This window comes from Emydura macquarii, unplaced genomic scaffold (assembly GCF_026122565.2).
Source record: "Emydura macquarii macquarii isolate MOO-44397 ecotype Brisbane River unplaced genomic scaffold, CSIRO-AGI_Emac_v2 contig_2422, whole genome shotgun sequence".
Classification (NCBI taxonomy): Eukaryota; Metazoa; Chordata; order Testudines; family Chelidae; genus Emydura; species Emydura macquarii.
Genome location: NW_027132559.1, coordinates 6505029 through 6532134, shown reverse-complemented (window position 1 = coordinate 6532134; position 27106 = coordinate 6505029). Strand labels below are relative to the sequence as shown.

Below are 27106 nucleotides of genomic sequence, written 5' to 3'. Positions count from 1 at the left end.
ATCATGAGCAGTATTCTTCTGACAAAGCATATTAATAACCCAAACCCTGCAGCAGGGGTAGAGCACACGACGTTCTCAAACCCATGCTGCTTCTTCCACCTAGGGCACTCGCCCATTACCCTTCTTTAAAGGCAACATATATATTCCCGGGTTTTAGATTTACCAATGATAAATGCAGTCTGCCTTTATAAGACGGTCATTTACTTTACTTTTTATTCAAATCATTGACTACAAAATAGACATTTTGCATTTATTAGATCTAAATAAGCTACTATAAGAAAATGCAGTTACATCTGTGTCCATTTCCTTAAGTTTACTGCTAGAACTCCCACATGAAGCAGGATCATCCTATTACATACCTTAGGTGTTATAGGGAGCCGACAGCAACAGATAAAATACAGAGCTCAAATAAGTTAATTCCACCATACTGTAAATCAAGAAAGCAAATACGGTGCAAGTGTAAATCCAAGAAATAATGTGTGTAAATATTCAAAAAAGTTCTATTTGGCTTTTGCTTAAAAATACAGCTACTACTATGACAGAATTAGAAATATGGTATTTCAGACTGACAATCATAAGTGTACTGTCATTGTCACAATCACTGGAAATACAAGAAAGCAGTAATTTGTTAAAATGAACATAATAGCATGGTGACACTTTTCACTAACAGAAAATACAGAGGACCCAATCCTCAGCTGGTGTAAACTGGGACAGCTTTATTCAAGTCAATGGAGCTACGCTGGTATATAAAAGCTGAGAATATGGGCTACAATCAGAAAATCCAACACTTTTCTTTCTAAGTCAAAAAAGAGAATGGTTAAAGTATTTATCTCAAGAAGCAACAGCAAAGCAATTCTGATAACTCAGTGCTCTTTACATTCTTTGCACATCAGTCAAGAATGGCTGGTTGTCTATCTGAGCAATGGGGCCCTGAACAGCCAAGTGCTTAACTTTAAGCAGGTATTTGAGTCCTTTGCTGGATCACGTTATTAAGTTATGTTTTCATGATGGCTGGTATACCCAGAAGTCATAGGTAGCATTTGATTATGTGAACCAGTAATTGTTACAGGGCAGAAACAAAGCGTCATGTTGTGCCAATGATTTTTATCAAGAAATAATATCTATTCCCAATATACTCTACAGAGATCTATAAAGCTCTTGTTCCCATTGACTGCTCTGATTATCCTGTGTGACTTACACTGATTTACTTAAACTTTGCACACTAGTGTCTTGGCAATTGAAATTGGGAATGTTGTACAATATTGGCTACTACCACAATATATAAAATGAAAACATCAAGCACTGCATTTAAAGACAGCTTTCAGCAATACAGATACATTACAAAAAAAAGTTCATATTGGTCAGTGCTTCCTCAAAGACAGATTATGGAACAAAGAATAAAACATCAAAGTAAGTTAGTGTCACAAGTTAGAGGGTGAAAAAATGTGTCCATTTCCTTAAGTTTACTGCTACAACTCCCACATAAAGATACATTTATGATTTCTATCTATTTTTATGATTGAAAAAATCATTTTATAAATAGAAAAAATTAAACTAGCTCACTCACAAAATTATGTCAAAATATACTGTAATTTTGAATAACTCTAAAAGTTAGAATTTACTTTCGGTATTTCACCAATTATTTTTTAACAATATTCATATGCTAAAATCACAGACAAATTGTAACTTATACAGCAGCTTAAGTTTAATGCCAAGAAAGAATTAAACATTGAACACATGAGATATAGTGGTTTTTAAAATTGTAGAGAAATCATATGGGACCATGATAAATATAATGCTTTGTTACATCAACTCTTAATAAATAGCCATCCTGCATAAAAAACACACCCCTTTAAGATAAATATATTATTTATAATTTTTTGGTTAAAATTTTAACGTACATCTGAAGCTACTAAGGAAACGTTTGCACTTTAAAAACAGGAAATATGAACAGTAGTTCAAAAACTATAGATATCTCCTGTTGACAAAAAAGTTAAACGATGATATATGCATTCCAACATTCTCAGCTCTGCTAAAATCCTGGTATGTTTTTGGGTGGACAAATGCTGATTGGACCCATTCTGTGCTGGGCAATTCCCTAGTTTTGGAGCTTTCATTAAGAGAGCCACAGAACCCTTAACACTGGGCCTTTATCCAGTCACCAACTGGGCACTTATCCTTAAATGCATGCCAAGCTAAACATTACTGTATTAGAGATGTGCTTTCATTTTAATACTCACTGAGCTAAATTCACAGCTGGCATAAGCAGGCATGACCCCACTGAAGTTAATGAAGTCATGCCCACTTATGTCAGCGGCCAATCTGGCCCACTCTGTCCGCCAGTACCTACCAAATACCTGCCCCATTAGCATACAGAGGTCATTCTCAGAAGCATCTCAGAATGGTCATGAGGGTGCGACTTATGCAGCTATTGTAAGCAGTGGCACAGCTATGACCACTGTAAGTACAGACACTCAAGTCCAGAGATACTCTATCTGCGAAATCCTTAATATCACTGTTTGTTGAGCTTTAAACTACCTATTACAAAATACAGTACCAGTCTGCTACAAACATTCCTGATCTGTAAACATCATGCATATAAGCAGCGCCTGGTGCTGTTGAACCACAGCTACAAGTCTCTGCCAAGCAAGTCAATCTCGTTCAGCAGGAAGTCCATGTCCTCACGGCTCACCTGGGGACTGATCACTACCTGACGAAAGAAGTTGACTTTGCCACGGTGGGGTTGGTACCCTAACATCATGCTGCCTTTCTTCATCATCCTCTCTTTAATTACAGGAGCAACCTACAGTGGGGAAAGAAAACAGGCGCTTAAAATTGTAATCTTCTATCAGATTTAGCACCAGGGACAGGGATTCTCAGGCTGGAAGTCATGATCACCTTGCCTTGCTAAATGGGAAGGAGGGTCCCCAGTATGGAAAATGTTGTCCAGTTAGGAACAGATTGAGAACCATTAAGTTAGGATAAAATCTTGCCATCCGTTACTCACATGAATTGGCCACTGATTTCAATGGTACAACTCACATAAAAATTCTTTGCATGGATAAGAGAGATTGGACCTATGCAGAGATCTATTTATAAAACAATTGACATCTTCAAAGGTCTGTACAAACACTGACTAATTAATCTTTAAACTTCTGGTGTGTGACCTAAATAATTGAATGATGATCACCAAAACCAAATGCCTTACTTATGAGCTGCATTATCAATCAGAAGTATGAAATGTTGCAATGAGCAATACATCAAAATCAAGCCAAAAACCTATCCCTCTCTGGCTGTTTATTTGTAATTGTATTTTATTATAAACTGAAAGAAATGTTGAGAGATAACTCAAGCCACCTACACATTAGCTAATGTGCAGAACAACCACTCGAGAAATGTCCCCCATACACACAGCTTGGATCTGCATCACTTAAAAAAAATAAATCAAATCCCCATGGGCCAAATCCTGACCTCAGCTACCACCAGGCCTTGATGTCAGTGGAATCACTCTGGATTTAAATGAGTGCGAATGATAAGCAGAATCTGGCCCACAACCTTTCAGTTTCAGCCCATGCCTGTTTCATCTTATATCATAGCAATAACTCAGTCTCAAAACACACGGTTTCCTGGGGCCTTTATGCCCAGTCTTGTTACTCCTCTAAACTGGATATTAATCTCTCAGCACCTGCTCTGAGTTTCAGTTTCTAGGGCTAGACTGTGCCTTTATTCCTGAGCAAGGATGAATTACACCGCTCTAGGAGTAGCCCCCACCTGCTGTGTGCAGGAAGGGCATGGGGCACAAGGGGAAATAAGTTACTGCAGCCTTCAAAAGGTCACAGTTGATCTCCCACATGTGCCTAGCCCACGAGTAATGAAACTGAACTAAGATTCTGCCCTCGCCCTAACCACTCGCTGGGAGGATTCATCTCTGGAAAGCAGAGACTGCACTCGGCCTGCATCCCCTGCGCAGCGGAATAAAAAGCAGCTAAGTGCAGCATGCAGGATGAAATCCTGGCTCCACTGAAATCAATGGCAAAACTTCTACTGACTTATATGGGGCCAGGATTTCACCTCCTAGCCTTTATTGTTTACTTGGTGACTAGCCCTGCCATACTTTTTTCATGTAAGTAGCATGTTACCCTGCAATTCATCCCATTGCAAAGTAAACATGAACAAGACTCACTGAAGAAGGCCCTTATGACCAAATCCTGCAAGGTGCTGAGCACTCTGTTTCTGAAACAACAAAGCATTTAACCACGTACTTAACTTCAGGCATGTGAGGAGTGCCACTGAGTCCAATGAGCTATCCATGTGCCTAAAGTTAAGCATGCGCTTAAGTTCTGTGCTGGATTGAGACCAGAGCACTCATCTCCTGGCAGGACCAAGCTCTTAATGAACATGAGTAAAAGACTTGGCCCGATTAATATTTTTAGAGTTTTTTAAAATTTTTGTTAATTGTTTGTACTTTTTCTACATCCTATTATAACTTCACCTACCTATAATGGAAGTTTCTTTCTAACCCCTAGCTTATGCTATGACATATGAGGATTTATATCCCATGGTAAAGGATACACTTTCTAAAATAACTGTGGATGTTCTCGTTAATATGCCTAACTGTTTTTAATCCTAATAAACTCTTGGACAAAATGTTAACCACTGTGTGTAGCATAAAAAAGAATGTCCTTTCATTATCTTTAGACATATTCCCTTTCAATTTTACTGACTGTTCCTTGGTTTTTATATGGTAAAAAGACATGCCTAATTAGTTTCTCTACATCATTCCTTACTCTGTATACTTCTACCACAATCCCTTTTATGGGACTCCTCTCTAGACAACACTGCAATATTTTCAAATCAATTCTCTCTCCAATGTCTTTTCCTGCCTCAAATCACTTGTCACCCATCTCTGAATGCACTCTATTTCTGCTAATTCAGAACCAAAGGCACCCCTGAATTGCCATGGTCTTATATGAGTGATATGGGCCCAATCCTGTTATGTGCTGAGCTTCCATAGCTCCCATTCAAGACAATGGGAGTTTTTGAGAGAGTGTATTTTGTGACTTTCATATTTATTTATATTTTAATTAATGTCAGGCACCCCAGAGCTAAGACAATGGAGTCCATTTATAAACTGATGAATACATGGGAAGAAAAATGTTCAAATAGCTTATGAAAAACTGTTCTGGTAGAATTTCAGCCTAAATCAAAGCATAAAGCACCAGAAAACTCCTGACACACTTTTTCTGTCTGCAAAGTTGACCAGGAATCTCACAGGAAGTGTAATAAACATTAATCTTAAGAGTTTCACAAAGCCACAGTGTCCTCCAGTACTAGAGTTAATGTTAAGATCTTTGGATGAATAATATTTTTTTAATCTTTCAGATAAACCAGACAATTCCCAGTTTACGGCAAGCTCATACACCACTGAAGGACTGTCCCCACAATGTATTTTGAAGTGTCACCTTCCCTACCGGCTCTTAGCTTGGGCTCGGCCATCATTTCCTTAATGTCTCTTGCCCCTGGGTCCTTTCCAGAACTGCCACTCCTCGGCACGCTCACTGTTCCCTGCAGGAGTTGGTCTCACTCCCAGGGTCCTTTCTGAGCCTAACTATCGCCAGTCCCCGGTGCTGCTCCTCAGGTCCATCAGGGCACTGATGGAGAACAGACGTCCAGAGCCCCTATTAGGGTTGCAATGTGTCTGCCCTAAACAAAGGTGGTGGAGGGAAGGGAAGGGAAGGCTAATCATTGCCGAGGGCTTGGGTCCTTGGGATGCTTGTTAGGCTTACTATCATTGGGATGAGGGCATGTCCCATCACAGTACGCTATGAAGCCAAACACCTTTATGTACAAAGCACAGCTGCTGCTCTGCCATTACGTGTTCTGGATGTTCTATTTGCAGAACATGACACGGTTGTTGTAACAATTCTGCCAGGGATCCTTTCCACTATGGTTAAAAAAGGGAGCAGAATGAAGTTGAAAGATGCAATTTTGAGGGATTAAAGAAGCCTAAATGTGCTCATGCTGACCCTTGCCAAAGGAAGATGACTTGCAAGGGACTGTTCAAGATAGAAGGCAATTCTATGTGCCACCATAGCTACAACATAGCCATGTAAATCAGCTGCTGCTGCTATATACCAAAGCTATTCTTATTTATGTCAGCAGTAATCTACATGTACTGGACCTGATTGTGCCCCCACTGATTTCAATGGGAGCAGGATCTGGCTATCTAAATTTTCTCTGGATACACGACTTAAAATGGTAGCTTCCAAAAAGATTTTAGCTTTCACTAGAAAAACTACCTGTAGTGAAATCCATATACTTTCTATGGATCCACAAAAGAGACACTTTTTGGAAAGTAGCAGGACACTGTCAGATCAACTGTGAAGGATTTCAACTGCTCAGATACAATCCCGATGAATCTTTCCAAAGTTTGGAACACTGCAGTAGAATTTGGCAATAGACACGTAGCAGGAAGAAAAAAACCTCTCCCTGCTGATAAAATTGGAGAAAGATCGTATTTTCATGGTTTCACAAAAATGTGAACCATTTTCCATTCTTGCCTTAGTTATTTTGCAATACACAAGACAAGTTTACACATGGAACAGCTTCATTTGACCACAAAAATCTGTTTTGGCTACAAAGGAGGCATATTTTCATTCAGAGTAAATTCATGATTTTGCCTTATGTATTTGGACCTTTTGGTTATGAAATACTGCCTGCTGCTAGACTTGACTGGATCAAATTCACAGATATTTATAACAGAATGAGTTACTAACTCAACTACGTAACTGACATGCAGCAGTCATCTTCAGAAAATTAATAAGGCCCCAATTCAGGAAAGCCTTTAAGCACCCGCTTAACTTGAAGCACTTATGACCACACCCAACTTGAAACAAGGCCCAAGACAGGAAGGATGATCTTGTGTTAAATTACTGGACTGAGACTTAGGACAACTAGGTTTGATTCCCTGTTCTGCCACAGACTCTTTGTATCACTCTGGGACAGACAAACATGGCAGCGGGTCTCAGAGCCTGGGTCAACTGAATCAGGCATGTGGAGCTTGTGTTACGGGGCCAACGACAGCCCTGGAGATGCTTGTGCTGGAGCTGGGCTTTCAGACCCTCTCCAGGTTTCTGAGCCTGTCTGCAAGGCTGTTTTTTAGTGGAAGCCCAAGTCTGTTATAACCTGGGATCTGAAACTCACTACTATAGGGTATATATATTTTTGCTGTGTAGACATACCCTCTCTCTCCCTGTGCCTCAGTTCGTCATCATGGGGACAACTATATTTCCCCTTCTCCCACCCTCATCATTGGACCGTTTTGTCTATAAGAGTTCTGGGCAGGGACTATTTCTTACTATGTGTTCATACAGCACCTAGTACAGTGGGGCTCCAATCTCACATGGTTTCTCTGGATGCTACTATAACATAAACAAGAATATTTACCAACAGGTCTTGTAAACAATTGCCACATCGCATCTGCCAGTATTTTTTCCCTATTCTAAATATAGAAGATACCTATGGAATCAAAGATACCAATCAGTATTAACTGTTGACAACTGTTGATACATTGACCACTGTATATGATAAAATTGTTTGGGTTTTTTTTATATTTGTTTATAATCACTGCACTAACTACACACTATAAATATTTGGAAGCAATGGCTCTTTCAATATATTTTAAAAACTAAGAAAGCATATTCTCCATTGTTTAATAACTTCTTGTCTTTGTGCTGCAAAATTGGTTGCAGACTTTAAGTGAAAGCTTTTTCTTTTTGGTGATAATTAAAAACAAACCCAGGCCATTTGTCAGCTGTCACCCCAACTGGGACAATCTAAATACCAAATGTTTGCACTCCCAATCACAGCTTTGTTCCTGTCGCCAAGTCACTCTGTAAAAACCCAAACATGTTTTTCTTTTGTCTAGAATTTGTTCTGGGCCCACAGCCCTAACCCACTAATAAATTTATTACAGAACATGACTGTGCCAGCGTTTCCCTCGTGTCATACCATACAACAAACAGAGAAATAAATACATTTGTCAAAGTAACAGTAAACCACTTCCACATTCTTCAGAGCTACTAAAGAATCAAAGCAAGAAACAGATGCTTCTGTATTTTTGCTCTGCCCCGAACGTTCTCTGTGCACTTTGATCTGGGGGCTGTGGTGCTACACCTTGCATAAAGTAATTTGTATGTCCTCCTCCCATTCGTTGCTTTCTGTGACAAGGAACATTAATTAATTATACAAATTTCTTGACCAATAGGGTATGGCAGGTTGGCTAAGCTTTTGCTTGCTTCAATCGTTTTAGCCATTCATTTATGCAATGATCATAGCTGTCTAATGCACCACCTTATTATTTTGTGCGGCCTTACCCAATGTTGTATTTTACTTATCCTTGATTGAGCCCTGGTCCACACTCACCTGGCGATTCGGCGGCAGTCAACGGGAGTTAGGCAAACTACGCAGAGTAGCTTGCGTAATTCACGTCGACTGCTGTGCTTCTCTTCTGCGCACTGTCTACACTGCGCTGAGCCGATGGGGATGCAACATTACGCTACTTGATGGGGTGGATTTACTCAGTCGACGTCCTGATTGATTGAGCGGGTCTACACTGACCACTCAATCGATCCAGAAAGATAGATCTGGCGACAGCAAATTTGCCACTGTCAGTATAGACATGGCCTAAGCTGCAATATTTCTGCAGGGACCCCAAACAATCCCCTTACAAAAGTGAGATCTATCATTTACTGTGAAGAGATTCATTTCAGTTCACATTTTCAGATACATGCTTTACATTTATGGTACTCCTTTCTAAAAAGGATGAGACAGGAGGGACAGTGCAACTGACTCAGCACTTCCAGATGTGTGCATGGTTTTCACTACTGTTAAAATGCACATTGGTGAATAACACAGTTTCCCAGGAGCACACTCCCACATCTACTTTTGTCATAGATTAATGTGCACTTTTCTCCATTGTGAGGTAATTTCTGTGGATCCCTTATTGTTTTCTGACCCATTCCTGGTCCTCTGCATGTACTGCTTTATCATCCTTTCATTAACAAGCCATGTGGAAAGTCTAGGCACTGAGTGAAACCTCAGAGGTTAGCAATGCCACTAGTGTATAGCTCAGGGACAAAAACATTCTGATTTGTTTAAACAGTAGCAAGACAGTTCTGTGTTATGCTTTTGTAAATAATCATTTTAAAAGCTTTTATAGCATACAGGAGGTTCTGCAGTAGAGTATTGTGTTAAGCTAGCATTTAGTGATTAGGTTTCCCTATTTTTCAATACTGGCAAAGGAAGATCCTTTCATGCAGGAATGAAACAACAGCTTTTCATCTTGAAAGAAAGATATCAACATTTTTTTTTCCTTTTTCTTTTGCATCCACAGGGATGAACTTCTATTTTCCTTCTCCATTGGGAAAAGGAAATCACAATGCAATGTGTGTGTACATTACAGTAAGCAACTTCCATTATTTGGTGACATAAGTTCAAAACTCCAACAAAATTGTCCTGTAGAAAAATAAGTGTCTCTTCAGAAATTTGGAATGGTTCCCCACGGTTAAGAACTCTTATTCTATTTGCATGAGCCAGCTTTAGGCATAAGGTACATGTGTAGCACACACTGTATTTGAACTGCAGTAAGGATTAGAGAATAGTAATGAGCCTTTTTTCATCTTTTTATACTGGATCTAAAGGCAAAATGAACATTAAAACAAAGCCAGATTCTTTGTATCCTTTCTACCTTGTAAAGAAGAATAATGACCTTCATGGAGGTTTCTGGCAGTTTCTCTGTAGGGGAAAAAAGTGGACGGTTACATAGGCAAGACTATCTGATCTGATTACCCTATTTCACAGAGACAACACTATGCAGTCTCAAAAACCAAAACCAGTAATTGCCCCTGTGTTTATCCCTCACCTGTAATTATTTTACCTTCCTCCAACTCATGTTTCAAGCCCTGATCCTGACATGCACGGAATTCCACTGAAGCCAAAAGGGCTCAGAGAAGGCACAAGGGTCTGCCTGCCTGCATCTCATTGCAGGATCGAGACCGTGCTAAGGCTTCACCATTCCCTAAACTCCTGTCTATATTCAGCTATTTGGCGGCAGCTCCCATTTTTCTTCACTACTTGCATGAGAAATGTCACAAGTCTCTATGCTTTAAAATGATGCACGATCAATGGCTGGAAACAACAAAACAACCCCACAGATGTATGAGATTTCACGGTTTGTAGATTTTTTTCAGTCTGAGTGGGTAGATGGGGCAGGTAAGAAGAATTGCTGAAATAAGGACTTACACCTGCCGCCTTTCACAAACTGAGTAAGGCAAAAGATGCACAAGCCCTTCTCAAAATTCTAGTCAATAGTGTTAATCTTTTGTGGCTAGATTGTGAGTAGCCCTTAGACAGCTGAGCTGCCGGCAAGGGGAGAGGGAGAAAGGAACTTCCCACCTTACATCCTATACAGCCTGTGTAAGGGCCTGGCCAAAACTGCTCATTTTTACTTTACTCATGTGAGTTAAGGCTACTCACAGAAGGGTTTGCAGGACTGGCTGTAGGGCATCTTGCTCATTTCTTCTAGTAAAGGCAGAGAGACTGGCCACCAGATGGGTTTCCGAATAATTGTTATTGCTCTCAAACAATTTTATTAAATGCAGTAATGTGTTTGTCATTAAATACATTATAACTGATCATATAAAGTCTTTAATGCTTTAGTAAAGTAGGAGTAGTAACCATTTTAGTTTTATGGAGCATCGCTATATGAATATTTTAATTAAGCAAACAAAAGCTTTACACTTTCATTTTTCTAGTACTCCATATAAACAAATAAATATTAATAAATATTTTTAAAATGCAAAGTTAAAGTTCACTGTGCAGCACTTCAGTCTGGAGACAGAACTGCAAGAATCCCCTTTTCCTACACATCTCCTAGGGTCAAGGGTCCAAAGGAATTCTGAAACCTGCTTTGGTATCTGCCGTATTCACAGAGCTAAAATTTATACGTAATGTTCTTTTAAAAATGTATGTAGCAAATCATCTTCTTTTGGAGAGATGGAGGAGTTTGGAGGATAAGAGGGAGCAATCTCGCCTGAAATTTTCTGTGACTTCTGTATTATATTTGCAAACTCCAAGGGCTAAGTGCTCCTCTGGCCAGGACCTTGGGACAGAAATTAGCGTTGGTCACAAGACACAATTTGTAAAGTATTCTGCCGTCTCCCAACTTTTGCTCATGCAGAAGTGTTGCTAAAATGGAAGCTTTACAAGGAGCCGAAGAGCCCTTGCGGTCATCAGCATGGTTCCTTTCATATTCCACGGCCCAGTGGGTAGGGTACTGAAACTGGAAAAGGAGCCACATTAGGCTGGGTGATGGCGGGTGGCTGGGATGGAAAGATGATCTAATAGGAGGAGGTCAGGTTTATAGGCATACAATGGAGGAGGGAGTGGGAAAATGGGTGGGACTCTCAGAGGATATGAAAAGAGCCAGATTTCTGCCAAGTGACAAGGGAGCTGGAAACAGATTTTTACACGTGATGGAGTGGACCAATAGTACTGTGGAATGGCACATCAGGAGTATGAGCAAAGATGGGGTGCTGAGTCTCAGGAATTCAAGAGCCATGTCAGACCTTGCGCTGGTGATGGTGGTGGGAAGAGATGTGGCGATGGTAAGGATCTATATAGTTCAAATGGCAACACCCAGGATGGAGCAATCTGTGGTGGCCTTATGAGGTAGGAGCAGGTGAGAGCTCAAGCAGGAAAAACTTTGGGATCACATTCTTGATGATTTTCCACCTGCAGGTTGGTATAACTTGTTCTCAGATTTTGCTGTTGCATCTGAACATGTCAGATGTAGAGGTGTCCTCTCACCCTTCCCCAATAGCCCCACCCAGTGTTTTCAGTCCACATTCAGCTAGGCAGAAAATACTGGATTGAATGTTGTCTAGCTTTTTCCCATTGGCACAGTGCCACAGGGCCAGCTTACAACACAGGGAATCCTTCCTTTTAATGTTTACTGAAGACTTGAACCCTTCAGGAAGTTGGGCGTTGCATTTAAACTTAAAATTTGCCAATACCATGCAAAAGTCTTAGCTCTACTACCAACATTTTTGGCGCTTAAATCACCAATGCAGCAATTTTCTAAACTTCACTACAACAAATTCTGTATGGCTTTGGGCCCTGATCTAGCAATCGGAGGAAGGGGGAGGGAGATGCACATGTTGAAGTGCTTTGCTAGATCAGGGTCTTTATGATTTACTTGTCCAAAGTTGGATACCAAAGGGAAAAAAGGTAAAATAGTTTCAAACTCTTGCTTTTGTGACTTTGTGCACTGAAGTTGTATTTTTACTGAATACCATGATAAAAGCAAGCCTTAATAAAAACACCATGCATTATTCTGGCTGAGTAACCTATCTTAGTAGCCAGCTTTTAAATTAAATAAAAAAAAAAAAAAAAAAGCCCTACCTATATTAATTTAAAAAAAAAAAAAAAAAAGTGTGTGTGCAGGATTGCCTGAACAATCTGATGATCTCTTAAAGCAGTTATGACCTAGTTTAGAGAAGTTGCCTTTGATAGCCTGCTAAATTTCCCTTCCTTTATCGAAAAGGTCTGTACAATTTAAGACAGAACAATAATCTTTCTGTAGAGTTGTTAAACCAATCTATATATCAGTGACTTAGGGCAAGAATTTCCACAGTTAAACAGAATTGGCCTAACTATGCTGCCATTGAAGCAATGGTAGTTTCACCTCTGAGTTATGGGAACAGAGTTAAACCAACACTAAGCACTTTTGAAAATCCCACATAATTCTCTATTAAACTTCGTAGGATAGCTTAAATATTCTGCAGAAAAGATACAATTCTCTAGTGATTTCTATAGGTTTTAGAATAATTCCTAGAGGTTATAACCATATTACATACTTCTGGATATTTCTGACTACTCAGAACTCTTTATACAGTGATTGGAAATATCTACTGCATGTTCATGGGGAAGAAACTCATTCCATTTCAATCCCATTGAGAAATTACTTATATTTTAAAAAAGGGATCTATTTTTAGGTGTCCTAAATACATAGTAAAATGCAAAGTTCTAAAAGACTTTACACCTCAGATCACAATAGAAAGCTGGATGGTTTAAAAAACGTTATAGGTATTATCATCAGCATGCATCTTAATGTTGAGGTGTGTATTACACAAACATGAGACAAATATGCAGGTGCAAAACCCCCATGCAGCACCATTTTCTCTGGCAACATCAATGATTTTTGAATATTTCTACAAACCTTTACCAACCAAATCTAAGGGGAGCTTTGTCTGAGTAAAGGATGTCGGATTAGATCCCAATCCTTTTTGTAATGGGAGTGGAAATAGTGCTTTCCACCGAGGTACTACATCCAAGTAGAAGGGCAACTAAACTCCACACACACTGACAGGTGCGCTGGAATAATGTTTATAGTAGAGGTGCTGACAGCCATTGAAACAAATTGTAAACACTGAATATAATAAGAACACTTCAAGCACCCCCCACCCAGTTCTAGGACCTATGCACTCCAACGTTGGTGACAGGGAACAAAGAAGTGCTACTGTACATAATAAATGGAGGCCAAACTCAAGATTTATTGACCCCTTGCTCTCAGGTCAATATTTATTCGAATAACAATGAATCTTGATATCCGGCTCTAACAGATGTTAATCTGTGTATTATAAAACCCGTCCTATTAAAACTAATTAGATTTAGTGCACCCATGAGTTCTTTGCCAATCAATACTCATTACTATTGCATAGGCTTCTGATAATTTCATCTAATAATATTCAATTAATCTAAATGCTAGGGGATGAAAATACTTATTTTTGCTACTATAATTTTATTTTTGTATATTTTATTGGATCCCCTGAGTTGAGTTCCCCCTTCATGCTATTAGAGATGATCCTTCCATTCTAACCCTAGCAGCAGCATAGCCAAGGATTTACACCATTTTTAAGCTCTCTCTAATTTGACTTAAATCTTAAAACTCTTGGATCCAGATCATGCTACTTTTTATGCATTATGGGTGGCGGGGTGGGGGTGGGGGACAAATGGCTAGGAAGTTGCTCCCAAAAAAGGCAGCAAGTCCCTAGCACAGGTGAAAATTGAGTACTTGGGTCACGTTACAGTGCTTTTAATTTGTAGATTCCAAAAGACTTTATAAATATGCTTTTTAATACCCATTTTAATATAGAAGGGGAAACAAAGGCCCACGGAGGCTAAGCTGCCCACAACCATATATAAATCAGTATCAGTGCTGGGAACAGAACCTATGTCACTCAGTTACCAAGCCAATGCCCTATCTGTTGGACCACACTGATTCCTAACAGTCAATGTTTTCCCATTAATATGTATGCTGTACTACACCTTCAAGACTCTTCAAACAGAAGTGTGGGAGAAGTCAACTTCACAAAGCCAGACACTATATGTTTCCCCAGAACCGAAAGTAATATATGGAAATTCCACCACAACGCAGTGCAGCTAGTGGCCATATTCACAGACCATGGAACACACTGCATGGGCCGAAGTCATTAATCCATTCAACCAATGGCAGCAGGTCTGGAGAGCAAACTGATTGGGGAAACTTGGGGCATCATGGAAGCACAGCCAATGTATGCACTGAACTGATGTTTCCAATGCTTTTCCTGTAGTATTTTAGCCGACAAGTTATTTCCTGGCCCTTTTCATTGCAGTTTTGGGAACTGCTAATTTGGAGCATTTTATGTAAACATGCACTCTGTCTTTGATTGTGACAGGAAAGCCCAGGGCCCCATATGTATCACTAGACAACTGTGCCTTTCAAACTCAAGAAGCTCAAAAGTGAAACAAGTCCAGAGCACAAGCAGAAAAAACCAGACACACAGGAAGCTTTAGATGAAGTGCTCTGAAAATCAGGTGTTCTATAAGTCTCACATGTCGGAGGTCACTAACTTAAAATAATCAAAGTGAAACTAACACCAAGCTTACAGGTCAACTTAAGTCTGAGGGCCATCTCTTAGCAGGAAGAACAGTTTGGGGGAATTTGTAGCAACCCTTGCCCACTTCTCTTTCCATTTCCGCAGCCAGATTTACAAAGTTTGGAACATACAAATTCCCCATGTGTACAGTTGGCCAAGCTGACCACCTGCAAGTACCTGATGTGTGTATGCACACAGACTATTTGAATGTACATACTCAGTGCATGCAAATGTATGCATGCAATCATGAGGCCTAATTTTGTAAATCTGACCCAGGACGGACTCCCAATTAAAAAATCCCCAATTATTACATGGCATAGCACTTTGGGTATGGAGAGGTTATGGGGCAATTATAGAGCCACTCTGCAAGTAGAGTGGCTACAGAATAAGGCCCTATTAACATTCTAGAAACTCTGAACTGTTATTTTAACCCACCCAGATGATTTTCATTATAACCAGTCTGAATTAAAAAAACTAGTGTATTAATCATATCGTGTGCTCAGCAGCCTGACCTTGTATTTCCCAACAGCTACGTAGAACTCCATTGTAAAATATTTTGTATTCACATCCCAACTTCCTTTTATTTATTTTTAAATTCTACAGTTGTCTGTGAGTGGATACTTATCCGTTACCTCCATCACATTGCCCAGCCAATTCACCTACGTCACTGATCTCTCTGTACAACCTTGGTCTAATTGCTGGCCTCTCCACAATTACCAGGGATTTTGATGTAGTTCATTTTGAAGATGTATGTGCCGACTGTTCAGTACGTTTTTGGACTAGATCCTCAGCTGTACTAGAGTTCTGCTCAGCACGGCTTTGTGCTCTCCTAATCCCTAGCACAGTGTGCAATCTTATTTAGAGCAGCCTCAGAACTGCTCTAAGTTACATAAAATAATCCAACACATCAGACCCAAGAACTGCCATGAAAATGGTCAGAAACTAATGCTGCTAAAATAGCACAGAGAAGTCATGGTTCAATGGCACACAATGTAACATCCTCTCAGCAGTCATTACATAAACAAGGGATTACAGGAGAGCAGCCTATTTCAGCCACTGCCACACCCACTCTCATTTCCAGCACATCCAAGTTTTATAAAGCTGTTCACACCGACTCTTAGCCACTCGAAGGGGAATTTCCAGCTGCCTATTTAGTGCAATTTTATGGACCCCTTGTGTTCTCAAGAGGCACCACAGGGCTTAGCATAGGCCATAAAGTAGCCCTCTGGATCTCACAGCCCAGATGTTGTGTGTTTTTCTGAAATCACACATTCACAGTTTTCACTGACTTTTTCCAGATGGTTTAATTTGTTGACAGTATTTATTAATCTTTTCCCCCGTCCCACAGAACGCCTTCTACAAGCTCTATACCTGAAAGTTACTTTCCAGCTTTTACCAAAAGGAAAATCTTGAGCTGATTCTCTGTAATAAAATACATTTTCCAGTTATATAATCCAAAATTAATCTTTCATTCATTCCCTTAAAAACTGGTAATGCTCTCAAAATACAGAAATGAGAGTTATTATAGGGATAGTTTTTATAATTTCAGAACTGGCAGTATAAAATGTTTCTCACCAGTTCATTATGAGTCTTATCAAAATTCACCCCCAAGCTTTCTGTACAAATTCACATTTCCTCTTGTTGCCTACCTCTACATATTTTATCACATGGTAGTAGATTTCTATGGTCAGAGACTGGGTTACAGGCTTCGGCAATTAAGTGGAAACTGGTATATTTGAATTCCTTGATTGTGGAAAAGATACTAATCTGATGCCAGTTTAAGGCATGAGACATTTCATGGATACTGGATGACAGTGGCAGAAGCACTTCCTTGGTTTTATCAAATAACTTGATAATGAGTAACAATAGCATAATGATGTAACAATTCCACAGCACCTTTCAAAATATTTGCTTCTAGTTTACTCTCTAAGACGATTCTGGGGTAGAAAAAAAAGTTTAAAAGCTTGACAGGGAAAATGGTCAGTACCATGTATTTTCATTTTCTACTGCGCTTATGGAGATTTAGGGAAGCAGTGGAGATAAAAACAACTTGGATTGCTTTTGATCTCCATCTAGTGAGTGAATTAAGGAATTGCATGAATGTAGGGAGTGACTTCCTGATTTGGAATTAAGCAGCCATACAATTAACTGTTCTTTATCTCATTTTAAACTAACCCCCAAGAAAAGGTGAGTAAGTTTGAAAGAGCAGGCGTTTCCAAATGCCCACCATTGTCCGATGAAAGCCAGATGTTCTACAATGACCTTATTTTCTAATTATGCCTTTTTTGGGTGTCTTTTTCCTACATTCATTGCTCGTTATACAACGTTTGCACAAATTCTATTGGAAATATATATGATTTGAGATATTTTTCACTTACAAAATGCATTTGTTTGAGTGTTTTTAGTATTAAAAATGTGTGTCCTTTTTGTGCTTCACACCATCTACAATGCAGATCTGTGCATCAGAGACACTACCTCACAGCTGGTGGGTCAGTAATACAACAAACCTGATAAAGTACCTCTGATCAATTTCACTGTGGGTGACAATCCTTGGCAGCTTTAGGCTTAACAGTGATGTAGGTGAGTCAGGCAAGCGTGGCTAACCCTTTCCAAGTGTATTGGCTAAGTCAGTCTAGGTTATGGCCGGTGGCCACTCCCTTCAGAAAACATGTTACCAGGGACTCTTTAAATCAAAGCACTGAGAGTCAATGGCAAAATCATTATCTAAGAGCACCTTTGATCACTTTGGCTCTGAATGAGGGTTCACACAGCATGCACTGAACTCTCCAAAGTCCTGTCTCAGGAAGTACTGGGCTCAACATGAAAACTGGGATATATTCTTTCAGGGCACAGCTTCTTCTGACTGTTACAATTCTCTGTACAAAGCACCATGCTTTGTACCTACAGTACATGTACAGCAATGCCTACAGTATTATGGTGCTAGATACCCATGTTAAATAGCAATAGTAGTACAAAGCTTGGGTCAGGAATCGGAAAAGGATGTCCCAGAAAGTTGCAAATCTCTGCTGAAGAGGCCTCAGCCCCTGCAATGAGCACAGAATGGCTGAAAGAAGGAAACTGATCTCTTTCCATACAAAAGAGCAGCTTCCAGAGCTGCGGGCCCACAGATACCCCAAGTCTTGGAGCAGGGAGGTCAGTACTCCCCATTAGATGCCATGTCATGTCAGTTCCCCGTGGCCACAAAAAGGCATCATTACAGAACATCGACGCAGGCTGAAAACCAGATATGTTAATTGGGCACAAGGGACCTCTCCGTGTATCCTTTTAAGTCTTAACAAAGGCTGAGTAGTTTCTTCCTTGGAGGACTGACTGTTCAAATGTCTACAGTTAAAAGTGTATACTAGCTTCTCAAACATTCGTGGATTCAAATCTCTCAATGGATACACATGCCCAGTGAATACAGAATTGTGTATCTTTACAAACATGCTTTCACATTTCACTGAGGACCAACCTCTCAGCAATAACTATATTCAAAGTAAATATATATTCTGTGCTAAATCTTGTAAGTAATGTATAATTTTATACAGAGGATTGTCAAAAAGGACAGCAGCTATTGCTTCTTGGAAGGTCAGAGACAATTCACACATACCGTAGAATCTTCCCTAACAACAGCTTGTCTTCTCAGAAAACAGAGCACACTGTGGACACATCTGTGAAAATTATGTTCATGCAGAAACTGAAGAAAGATTTTTTTTCTTTTCTTTTTAGAAGTAGATTTTGCATGATTGCGCCCAGCAGACATTAACGGTGTGTATACTAATTAGTAGCTCAAACCTATTCCTGTTGTTCTAGTGCCCCCCAATGGTCTTACTAGTTCACTACCAGCTATGGCTTTAGATATTTTGTAAAGAATTTTTGCAAGATTCATGCCAAAAAGCATGTGTAGCTGTATGTACACCTACAGTTGTACTGTTTATATATCAGGATGGCTGTGTTCTGAAAACAAATGTAGCTGTTAAGATTCAGCATAGATCTCGAGACATATTGTATGCCCAAGCACTAAAGCTGTTTAAGTCCTTTACCAGCTTTTAATTGGCATGCAAAATGAATCGTAACTGAGAGAATGCTTCACTGGGAAGCTCAAGCCAGGGATATGGAATTTTCCATAAGATTTGATTTAGAAATTTCAAGGCTAGTGTTGATTATAAAAAGAAGCAGATTCAAAAAACACAGGCCCTGCCTTTCAGGGTTGACAGGGGCCATGCATTTCTACAGCCCATTGCTGAGATGCCACACATACAGCCCTGCAATTGCTGCTGCTTCCCTCTGCCCCAAGATATACTGCTAATACTGATGCCGACCCAGCCACTTATCACCACAGCCCACTGTCCCTCCAGATACTTCCAGCACCTCCCTCCATACCACTCATTACTTAGCACTCCCAAACACTCTTCAACATGCACCCACAACCAGAAACAGCTGCCAAGTTTTGTGTAGCTGCTTGTCCTATCTCTGCCTGAAGCAGGATGTTATAACACAAGGTATTGCACTGAACACTAGGTATCTATTTGGACCTCACTATGCGGGATAAAGATGAATTAGTCACTTGACTGGAATTTGAGAGGATGATGAAGCACTTTCCACTCCATTAGTAACTAAGTTGGACATTAAAGAACTAGAGAAAACATTTTCATATCAGCAGGTCAAGATAACTTGCATCCAAGAGTCTGAAAAGAGCAGACCAAGGACATCTTTGGCCCATTGTTAAACATTAGTTGATGTTCATGTTTAATAGATCTTGGAATACTGAGGAAATTCCAAAAGACAAAGGAGCTCTAACGTTGTGTCACTATTCAAAAAAGGCAAGTGGGATAACTCAGGCAACTATAGGGTAGTTAGCCTGACCTCAGTCCCTGGCAAAACAATGGAAAAACGGATGTGGGATTCAAATAAAGAATGAAACGATAGCTATTTAATTAATGCCAGTCCACATGGCTTACGGAAAATAGGTCTTGTCAAATCAACTTCATTTAATTCTCTGATGAGATTACAAATTTGGTTGATAGAGTTCAGCAATGTCTAATCCTTTAAAAATCGGGGCTTTAGGCATTGTGACGCTGAGCATCGCAACAACTAACCTTTAGGCACCTAGAAAAATCACAGGAACAACACTGTGATTCACAAAGCCTGCGTAAGACACCAAAACATTAAACAATGAATGGGGAGAGCCAGGCATCTTAGAATGTGATCAACAAAGCAGTACACTAGGCAGGTAGACATCTAAGATAACCAATGGGAGATGCCTATGAGAGGGGTGTGGTAAGCCCCACCCCCTCACATAGAGATAGGTGCCTAAGACCAGGCTACAGGGAGGTGCCTATCTCTGCTAACAATTCATGAATTGGGAAATATGGTTGCTCCTCTGCCTAACTCACATGTGAGGCCTGACCCAGAAGGTGTCCTCAGAAGCCATCTAACTCCACACAAAACAGCTGGGAGGGAGGGTGGAAAGGAGGATGAGAATCTCATTTATAAGCCTTTAGGGATGTGAAAGACCACGGGTTCAAGTCCTCCCTCTGTCTGATGAGAAGGGATTTGAAGAGGGATCAGCCATCTCTCAGGTGAGTGCTCTAACCACCACGCTATGAGATTTTCTGATGTGGGTCTCCCTCAATCTCTCCTTCTGAAGTTGTTCTACTATAATTAAATAACTAAACAATGAAATATTAACTGGGCCAGCAAAAGAGTTAAAATGACTCTATAGCCCAGTGGTTGGGGCACTCACCTAAGAGGTGACAGATGCCCATTCAAATCCCTTCTCCTCATCAGGCAGAGGCAAAAATACAGATGCTTAGCAAACTTTTACTACAAAAATTTAGGCACCGAGTAAATTTAGGCACCGACAGGCTTAGGCAGCAGCCAAGCAGGAGTTTTGTGAATCTCAGCTGTGCCTAAAAACACGACTCAGGCACCTAAATCTTGGGGGGTAAAACACCTAAATACCTTTGTAAATCTAGCCCTTAATCTTTTAAGGCTTTTAACTTAATACCACAAGACATTCGGACTTAAAAAAACCTCAACAATAGCATTTAAATTAGCATTACACAATTTCAATAAATTGCCCGTTAAATGGATTAAGAACTGGCTAAATGAACATTTCAAAAAAAGTGGTAGTTAGTGGGGAGTCATCATTGAATGAGGGTGTTTCTAGTGAGGTTCCGCGGAGTTTGGTACCAGGCCTGACACTATTCAATATTTTCACTAATTATTTGGAAATAAATATAAAATTACAGCTGATAAAATGTGTGGGTGACACAAAGATTGGTGGAGGGTAAATAAGGATGGGGACAGGGCAGTCAGACAGAGCGATCTGGATCTCTTGGTAAACTCAGCTTATTGTAACAAAAATGCTTTTTAATACAGGCAAATGCAAAGGTTACGTCTAAGAAGAAGGAATGCATGCTATACCTACAGAATGGGGGATTGTGTCCTGGAAATCTGTGATTTTGAAAAGAATCTGGGGTCAGAATGGACAAATAACTCAACATGAGGTCTCCAGGTGATGATGTAGTGAAAAGGGTTAATGGGATCTTTGGATGTATAAACAGGGGAGAAGTGAGTAGAAATACAGAAGAGGACATGCTATAAATACTGTGTTCAGTTCTGGTGTCCACATTTTAAAAAGGATGTTGAAAATTGGAGACGGTGCAGACAAGAACGACAAAAATTATTTAAGGGCTGGTGAAAATGCCTTACAGTGAACTTAGAGAGCTCTATAAATTTAGCTTACCAAAAATAAGATTGAGTGGTGACATCATTACAGTGCATAAGTATCTTTATGGGGAGAAAATACTGGGTACTAAAGGGCTCTTTAATCTAGCAGAGAGAGGCATAACAAGAACTGCCAGCTGCAAGATGAAGCCACACAAATTAGATACAAATTTTTAACAGGGATGCTGATTAACCATTGGAACAAACTACCAAGGGAAATGATAGTTTCTCCATCTCTCGTTGTCTTCATACTTTCAAGTGGAAGGAGGTGAAATTACTCAGTCTGTTTTCACACGGATTGTAAGATTATAGAGAGCCTGTCTCGCCTGATAGACTTTCCAAAGAAGGGCCAAGACACAAAAACTGCCTGCCTCTCCCCGACTTCCACGCACAGAGTCCCTCCATTGTCAAAGCACAAGCACTGTACTAGCCTAGAATTGCTGCCCACACAAGACACCTCAAAGGAGATGCATCCCATCCCACTTCTGCAGTCTCCAGAAGAGAATGCACATCACCCCCTGCGTAAAGCTGGAGGCTGAGCTACTGTTCTGGTGTTTGCTTCCCAACAGACCCCATAGGTATTCTTTGGCGGCTAACACTGAATGCTTCCAGAACCCCCTACACCCCTTCCTGGTCTCTCTGCATGCTCTCTGTTGAAGACAGGGGCTGAAAGCAGCAACTGCAGCCTTTATGTAATACATAGTTAAACCACCTTTCCCATGACATGAGTAGCTTGGGTGTATTTCTGCCGTCACTTTTAAAAATTCCACATAACAGAGCTGAGTCTTGTGGCCTACTGCCAATGCTCTGCGGTACTGTACATGAGAAACAGGTACCATTTCCAGGGCCAAGTTCATCTCTGGTGTAACATCACAATGCAGTCATTCCCGAAAGGAATTACCCAGGGGCAAAACTGGCTTTTTCTCTCACTTTCTGGGCTAGCATGACAGATCCTTCTCGAAGAGATGGGGGAAACAAAAGGGAAAATGCACATGGTTAAACAATCACTGTTTTGTGGATGATGAAGGAGAAGCTTCAAAAGTGAGTCCTGTCTAGTCCTCTGGCAGACGATGGGGTCCTCCATGTTTATAGGTGGGAGAACCTCACAGCTTCTACAGGGAATCAGACAGTCAGGAGAAAATAAATTGTCCAGATCATCAATGTGTAATTAATTCTTTCATCACTGGCATTCAACCACACCTGACGCATTGTCATCATTCATTAACATTAGACTGAAACCAACAGAATGTTAGGATGCACCAGGCTCATTCAGCACACAGCTGGTGCCTGTTACCCTGGACACGAGAGATACAATCAGCTCAGCTGACAGGGCAGCAATGGAGTGGTTAGGTATAAATGGGAAAGAATAATACAATGCAGTGTTAATAATGACACTAATACGGTAAAAAGGTTTTTTTTTTTAATCAGAGACAACGTATCTCTCCCTGTAGAAAAGATTTGTTCCAAAAGCCAAACCCAATAGACAACTCAGTGTTGTGTGCAACTAGTGAGAAAAATTATTCACTAACCATTAAGGGAATGCTAAATATAATTTTGCTTCAGCCATTTTTGCTTTTCCACTGTGGGTGAAATCTACCAGTGCAGAGGGGCTACACAAGGCCCGTGCATCACTTACATCCCATTTAAGCCCTCCACAGTTGAAATATTGAATGTCAAATTTTAGAAGGAATAATCACAGCCAACAGTTGAAAAGCCACAGGCTTTGTTGCCAAAAAATAGTTAAACTGCTGAGCAACTGTGAACAGTCAACAAATTGGCAAAAGTCACAACCTGTTTGCAGATAATTCAAAAACAGGGTAAATACTAACCAAAAAAACTTTGCTCACCCAAAATCATCATCTATCATTCCCCACATTTACCTCCTCCTCTGTTCATGAATCCCCCCTTTAATTCAAACTCTTCCTGAATAAGTGAAGTTATTCTTCACTTATTCTCGTTTAAAAAACTCCCTCAGTGAAGTTCACTCCCTTTCCCATCCCACCTCCAAGCACAGATACTGATCAGTAGACAGGATTTTTGTGGGGAACTACATGAGAGTTGGGGGAGTGGAATCCACAAGCAGAGAGCTGGGCTCTCTGCAACCCCTCTATGACTTGATTTCCTGGACTGTGACTATTGGACACATGTAACTGAAGACCCAGTTGCATGCCCCCAGATATCTCTAAGGATCTCTATGTTGAGGAGTCAATGCAGAAAGGCTGAGCAAAGGGCATGCTCAGTTTCCTCTGTGCCTGTTCTGCAGATCCTTGCTTGTCTTGTCTTGTCCTCAGAGGTTAAGGAGAACAATTTTTCTCCCTCCTCCCAGTGACAACCTTTTATGTACTTGAAAACTGTTATGTCCCCCCTCGGTCTCCTCTTCTCCAGGCTAAACTAATCCAATTTTTTCAATCTTCCCTTACAGGTCATGTTTTTTTAGACCTTTAATCATTTTTGTTGCTCTTTTCTGGACTTTCTCCAATTTCTCCACACCTTTCCTGAATTGTGGCACCCAGAACTGGACACAGTACTCCTGCCGAGGCCTGTTATGGAGTAGAGCGAAAAAATTACTTCGTGAGTCTTGCTTACAAGTGTCTTGGTCACCACTTTAAAAAATTGTGATAAATCTTGTACAAAGCATGCCTTGTGAGGTATCACTGGAAAAGTTATAACCTGCTGAATACAATTAGCTTGTTATAATGTGCATATAGACATTGTGTGTGGAGTTATGAAATTTTGCTATGTATTTGTAACTCAAACATGTCATGGGTCTGAGAAACGCCCACAGGTTAGCTATTTGGAAATAAGAAAGGAGCTGTAAACAAGACACGTAGTTCCTGAAGACACCTCAGACAGCACACAGGCAAAGTTGCAAGCTAGAATCTGCAACTCAGATGAAGAAGGGATGGTAGAGCACATATTTCATGAAACTGTCTGATCTATTGACATAGCCAGGATTTTTCCAGCAAAAAGAGTCAAGATATAAAAGGAGAGAACCAAAGCCTCTGGCCACCTATTCCTATCCCATCTCTGGACTGTGAATTCTGACAGGGGAAGTTTTAAGCAAAAGAACTGAGATCCCCAAAGCTATTTGGGCAACCCAGAGAGACTGACAGAAAGCTAGCAGATTTAATATCCCTGCTAACATTTTGGAATACATACTCTGATTCAATTATACTGTGTTTTACCTGCCTTAACCTTTTAATAACTTTCATTTGTTTTCTTAGTTAATAAATCCTTAGTGTGTTAAGTAAGGATTGGCTGCAGCATTGTTTTTGGTGTAAGGTCCTGGGCATCCAGTGACTTGGGTAAGTGACTGACCCTCTGGCACTAGGAGAATCTAATGTGTGGTGATTTTTGGTTTTAATAACTTTTCATCACAGAAGTCCAGTTTGTCTGGATGGTAATATGGACTGGAAGATCTAAGAGGACTGCCTGTGGCTCCATATTAAGTTAGTATAGTGATCCCGGAGCACACATTTGTTGCTGATTTGGTTAAATCTGATTATAGCATAAACCACCCGTGTGCGTGTGTCTGCCCAGTTTTTGTCACTCTGACCTGAAATTGGCTCTTCAGTTGTGATCCACACCAGGCACAGTGACAGTGACAATGGACAGGGAGAGCCAGAGATGTGAGGTGGCACCAAGCCTTCTCTCTCTCTCTCTCTCTCTCTCTCTCTCAGGTGCTCTGTCTGGTTTTTGCTCACATGCTCAAGGTCTAACTGATCACCATGTGTGGGGTCAGGAAGGCATTTTTCCCCCAGGTCAGATGCTGCAGTGACCTTGGGTTTGTTTTCTTTTGCAGTGTGTGATGCAGGTCACTTGCCAGGATTATCTGAGTCTCTCTCACTTAATCATCTCACTGCCTTTGCAGGGACCTTGGCTATTGGTGCACCACCTCAGGTTCTCCTATTCTCTGCCTGTGACACATAATAGTCTAGTCTTCTGTGGGCTGTAATACTTGGGTTTAATTTTGAAGTTGGGTTTAGTGTGCGGATGCTGCGTGGTGGTGGTGGCCTGTAATATAGAGAAGGTCAGACTAGATGATCTGGTAGTTCCTCTGGGTTTAAACTCTATGACTGTGCACAGAAGGCAGCTGTGGTTCTGTTGAACTGGGGGCTTTTGGTTGTGCCAAAGCCTTGGAGTGAACATCACCTTTTATGCATGGAAAACTGGGGGGCAGGGAGGGAATCATTATTCCCACAAAGCAAGTTGTAGCCTTTACCTCTCTGTGTTAAAATCTGACCTCTATTTGTTAAAAGAAAATAAAAAGGCCCTTATTCAGGCAAAATCTGGTAAAAGAATAAAGCTTCTAGTGACTTCAAGATTCCAGTACTTAAGACATTCCTGGGATGCTGCAATTATTGAGTTCCCCCTGTGATGTATATTGGATTTAATTTTGATCCACAGGCTATTAAACATTATCTGTGACACATTCAAAAATCTGTAGTTTGGAGTTCAGCATGTAATTCAAACTCGTTTTCTTCCATTGCCTGTAGCATGGAGAAAGCCATTGCATAATGAAGAGGTGCAGAGAGATGCAGTGACAATGACACTTCATGAAGATAGGGCCATTCAGCAGTAAACAGATCAACACACACCTGAAATCCAGTCTTCCCATGGAAAAAACAAGAGCAAGCATGAAAGATCATATTAAACACCAACTGATATTTTAAATCTTCAAAAGGGAATGAAGGAATGGAAAACTAAGTAGCCAGATTTAAGCAGAGCAAAAATTATGTTGTTTTGCCAAAGGAGCCAAATGGAGTCAGAAATCCAGATGCACTAGCTGAAGTTGACAGATGATGCAGAGTATATCACCATGCACTGGCTAATACCTAAGCCTCAGAATGGAAGATATTTGACTGTAAATAGGGCAGGAATGACAAAAAAAAAAAAAAAAAAAAGACTTTCTGCAAAATCACACTGCAGACAAAATCCTCTGCTGCCTGGAAGCCCTAGCTTTTGGAGTTTTTTATATAGCTGACTGCAAAGTAAGTACTAAGACATTGACTATGTTTATCAGAGAAAAACTGGCAAATGCAGGAGATGTAATTATCCAACATCTCTTTCCATAAACACATTTTAACTGAGGGCTATTAGTGTCACCATTACTCCTAACCTGGTTCCACCACCTTCGTTTCATGAATAGTAATGTTTATTTTAGATAAGTCTGATAAAAATCATTATATTTGGACAGTGTGATGAGCAATTCCTGAAATCCTCCTGGAATCTCTGGGGCAAAACATGTAATTTTTGTGTCATTTCATCTCTATAGCAATAGCAAACAGATTCTGCAATGCTGTTCAATATGGCAAAATGTTTCCAAGAGTTGCTATTATTAAGTTATTTTGAAACAAGTATTACAAATCAGTAAAAGCAGGCACACAGAGATTGGA

At 40.3% G+C, this 27106-nt stretch overlaps 1 protein-coding gene across 2 annotated transcripts in view; it reads right to left on the bottom strand.

Moving 5' to 3' along the window:
• Positions 1-1684: 1684 nt before the first annotated feature.
• Positions 1685-27106, bottom strand: part of GADL1 (glutamate decarboxylase like 1) — a 116949-nt gene continuing 91527 nt past the window's right edge. Inside the window, exon 15 of one of the 2 annotated variants that reach the window (XM_067561847.1) lies at positions 1685-2803. In XM_067561847.1, coding sequence (XP_067417948.1) covers positions 2630-2803 — 174 coding nt within the window. In that variant the 3' untranslated portion in view covers positions 1685-2629. Of the gene's footprint in view, positions 2804-9119; positions 9796-27106 lie in introns of those variants that run through there. The other variant, XM_067561848.1, reaches the window with a different exon arrangement.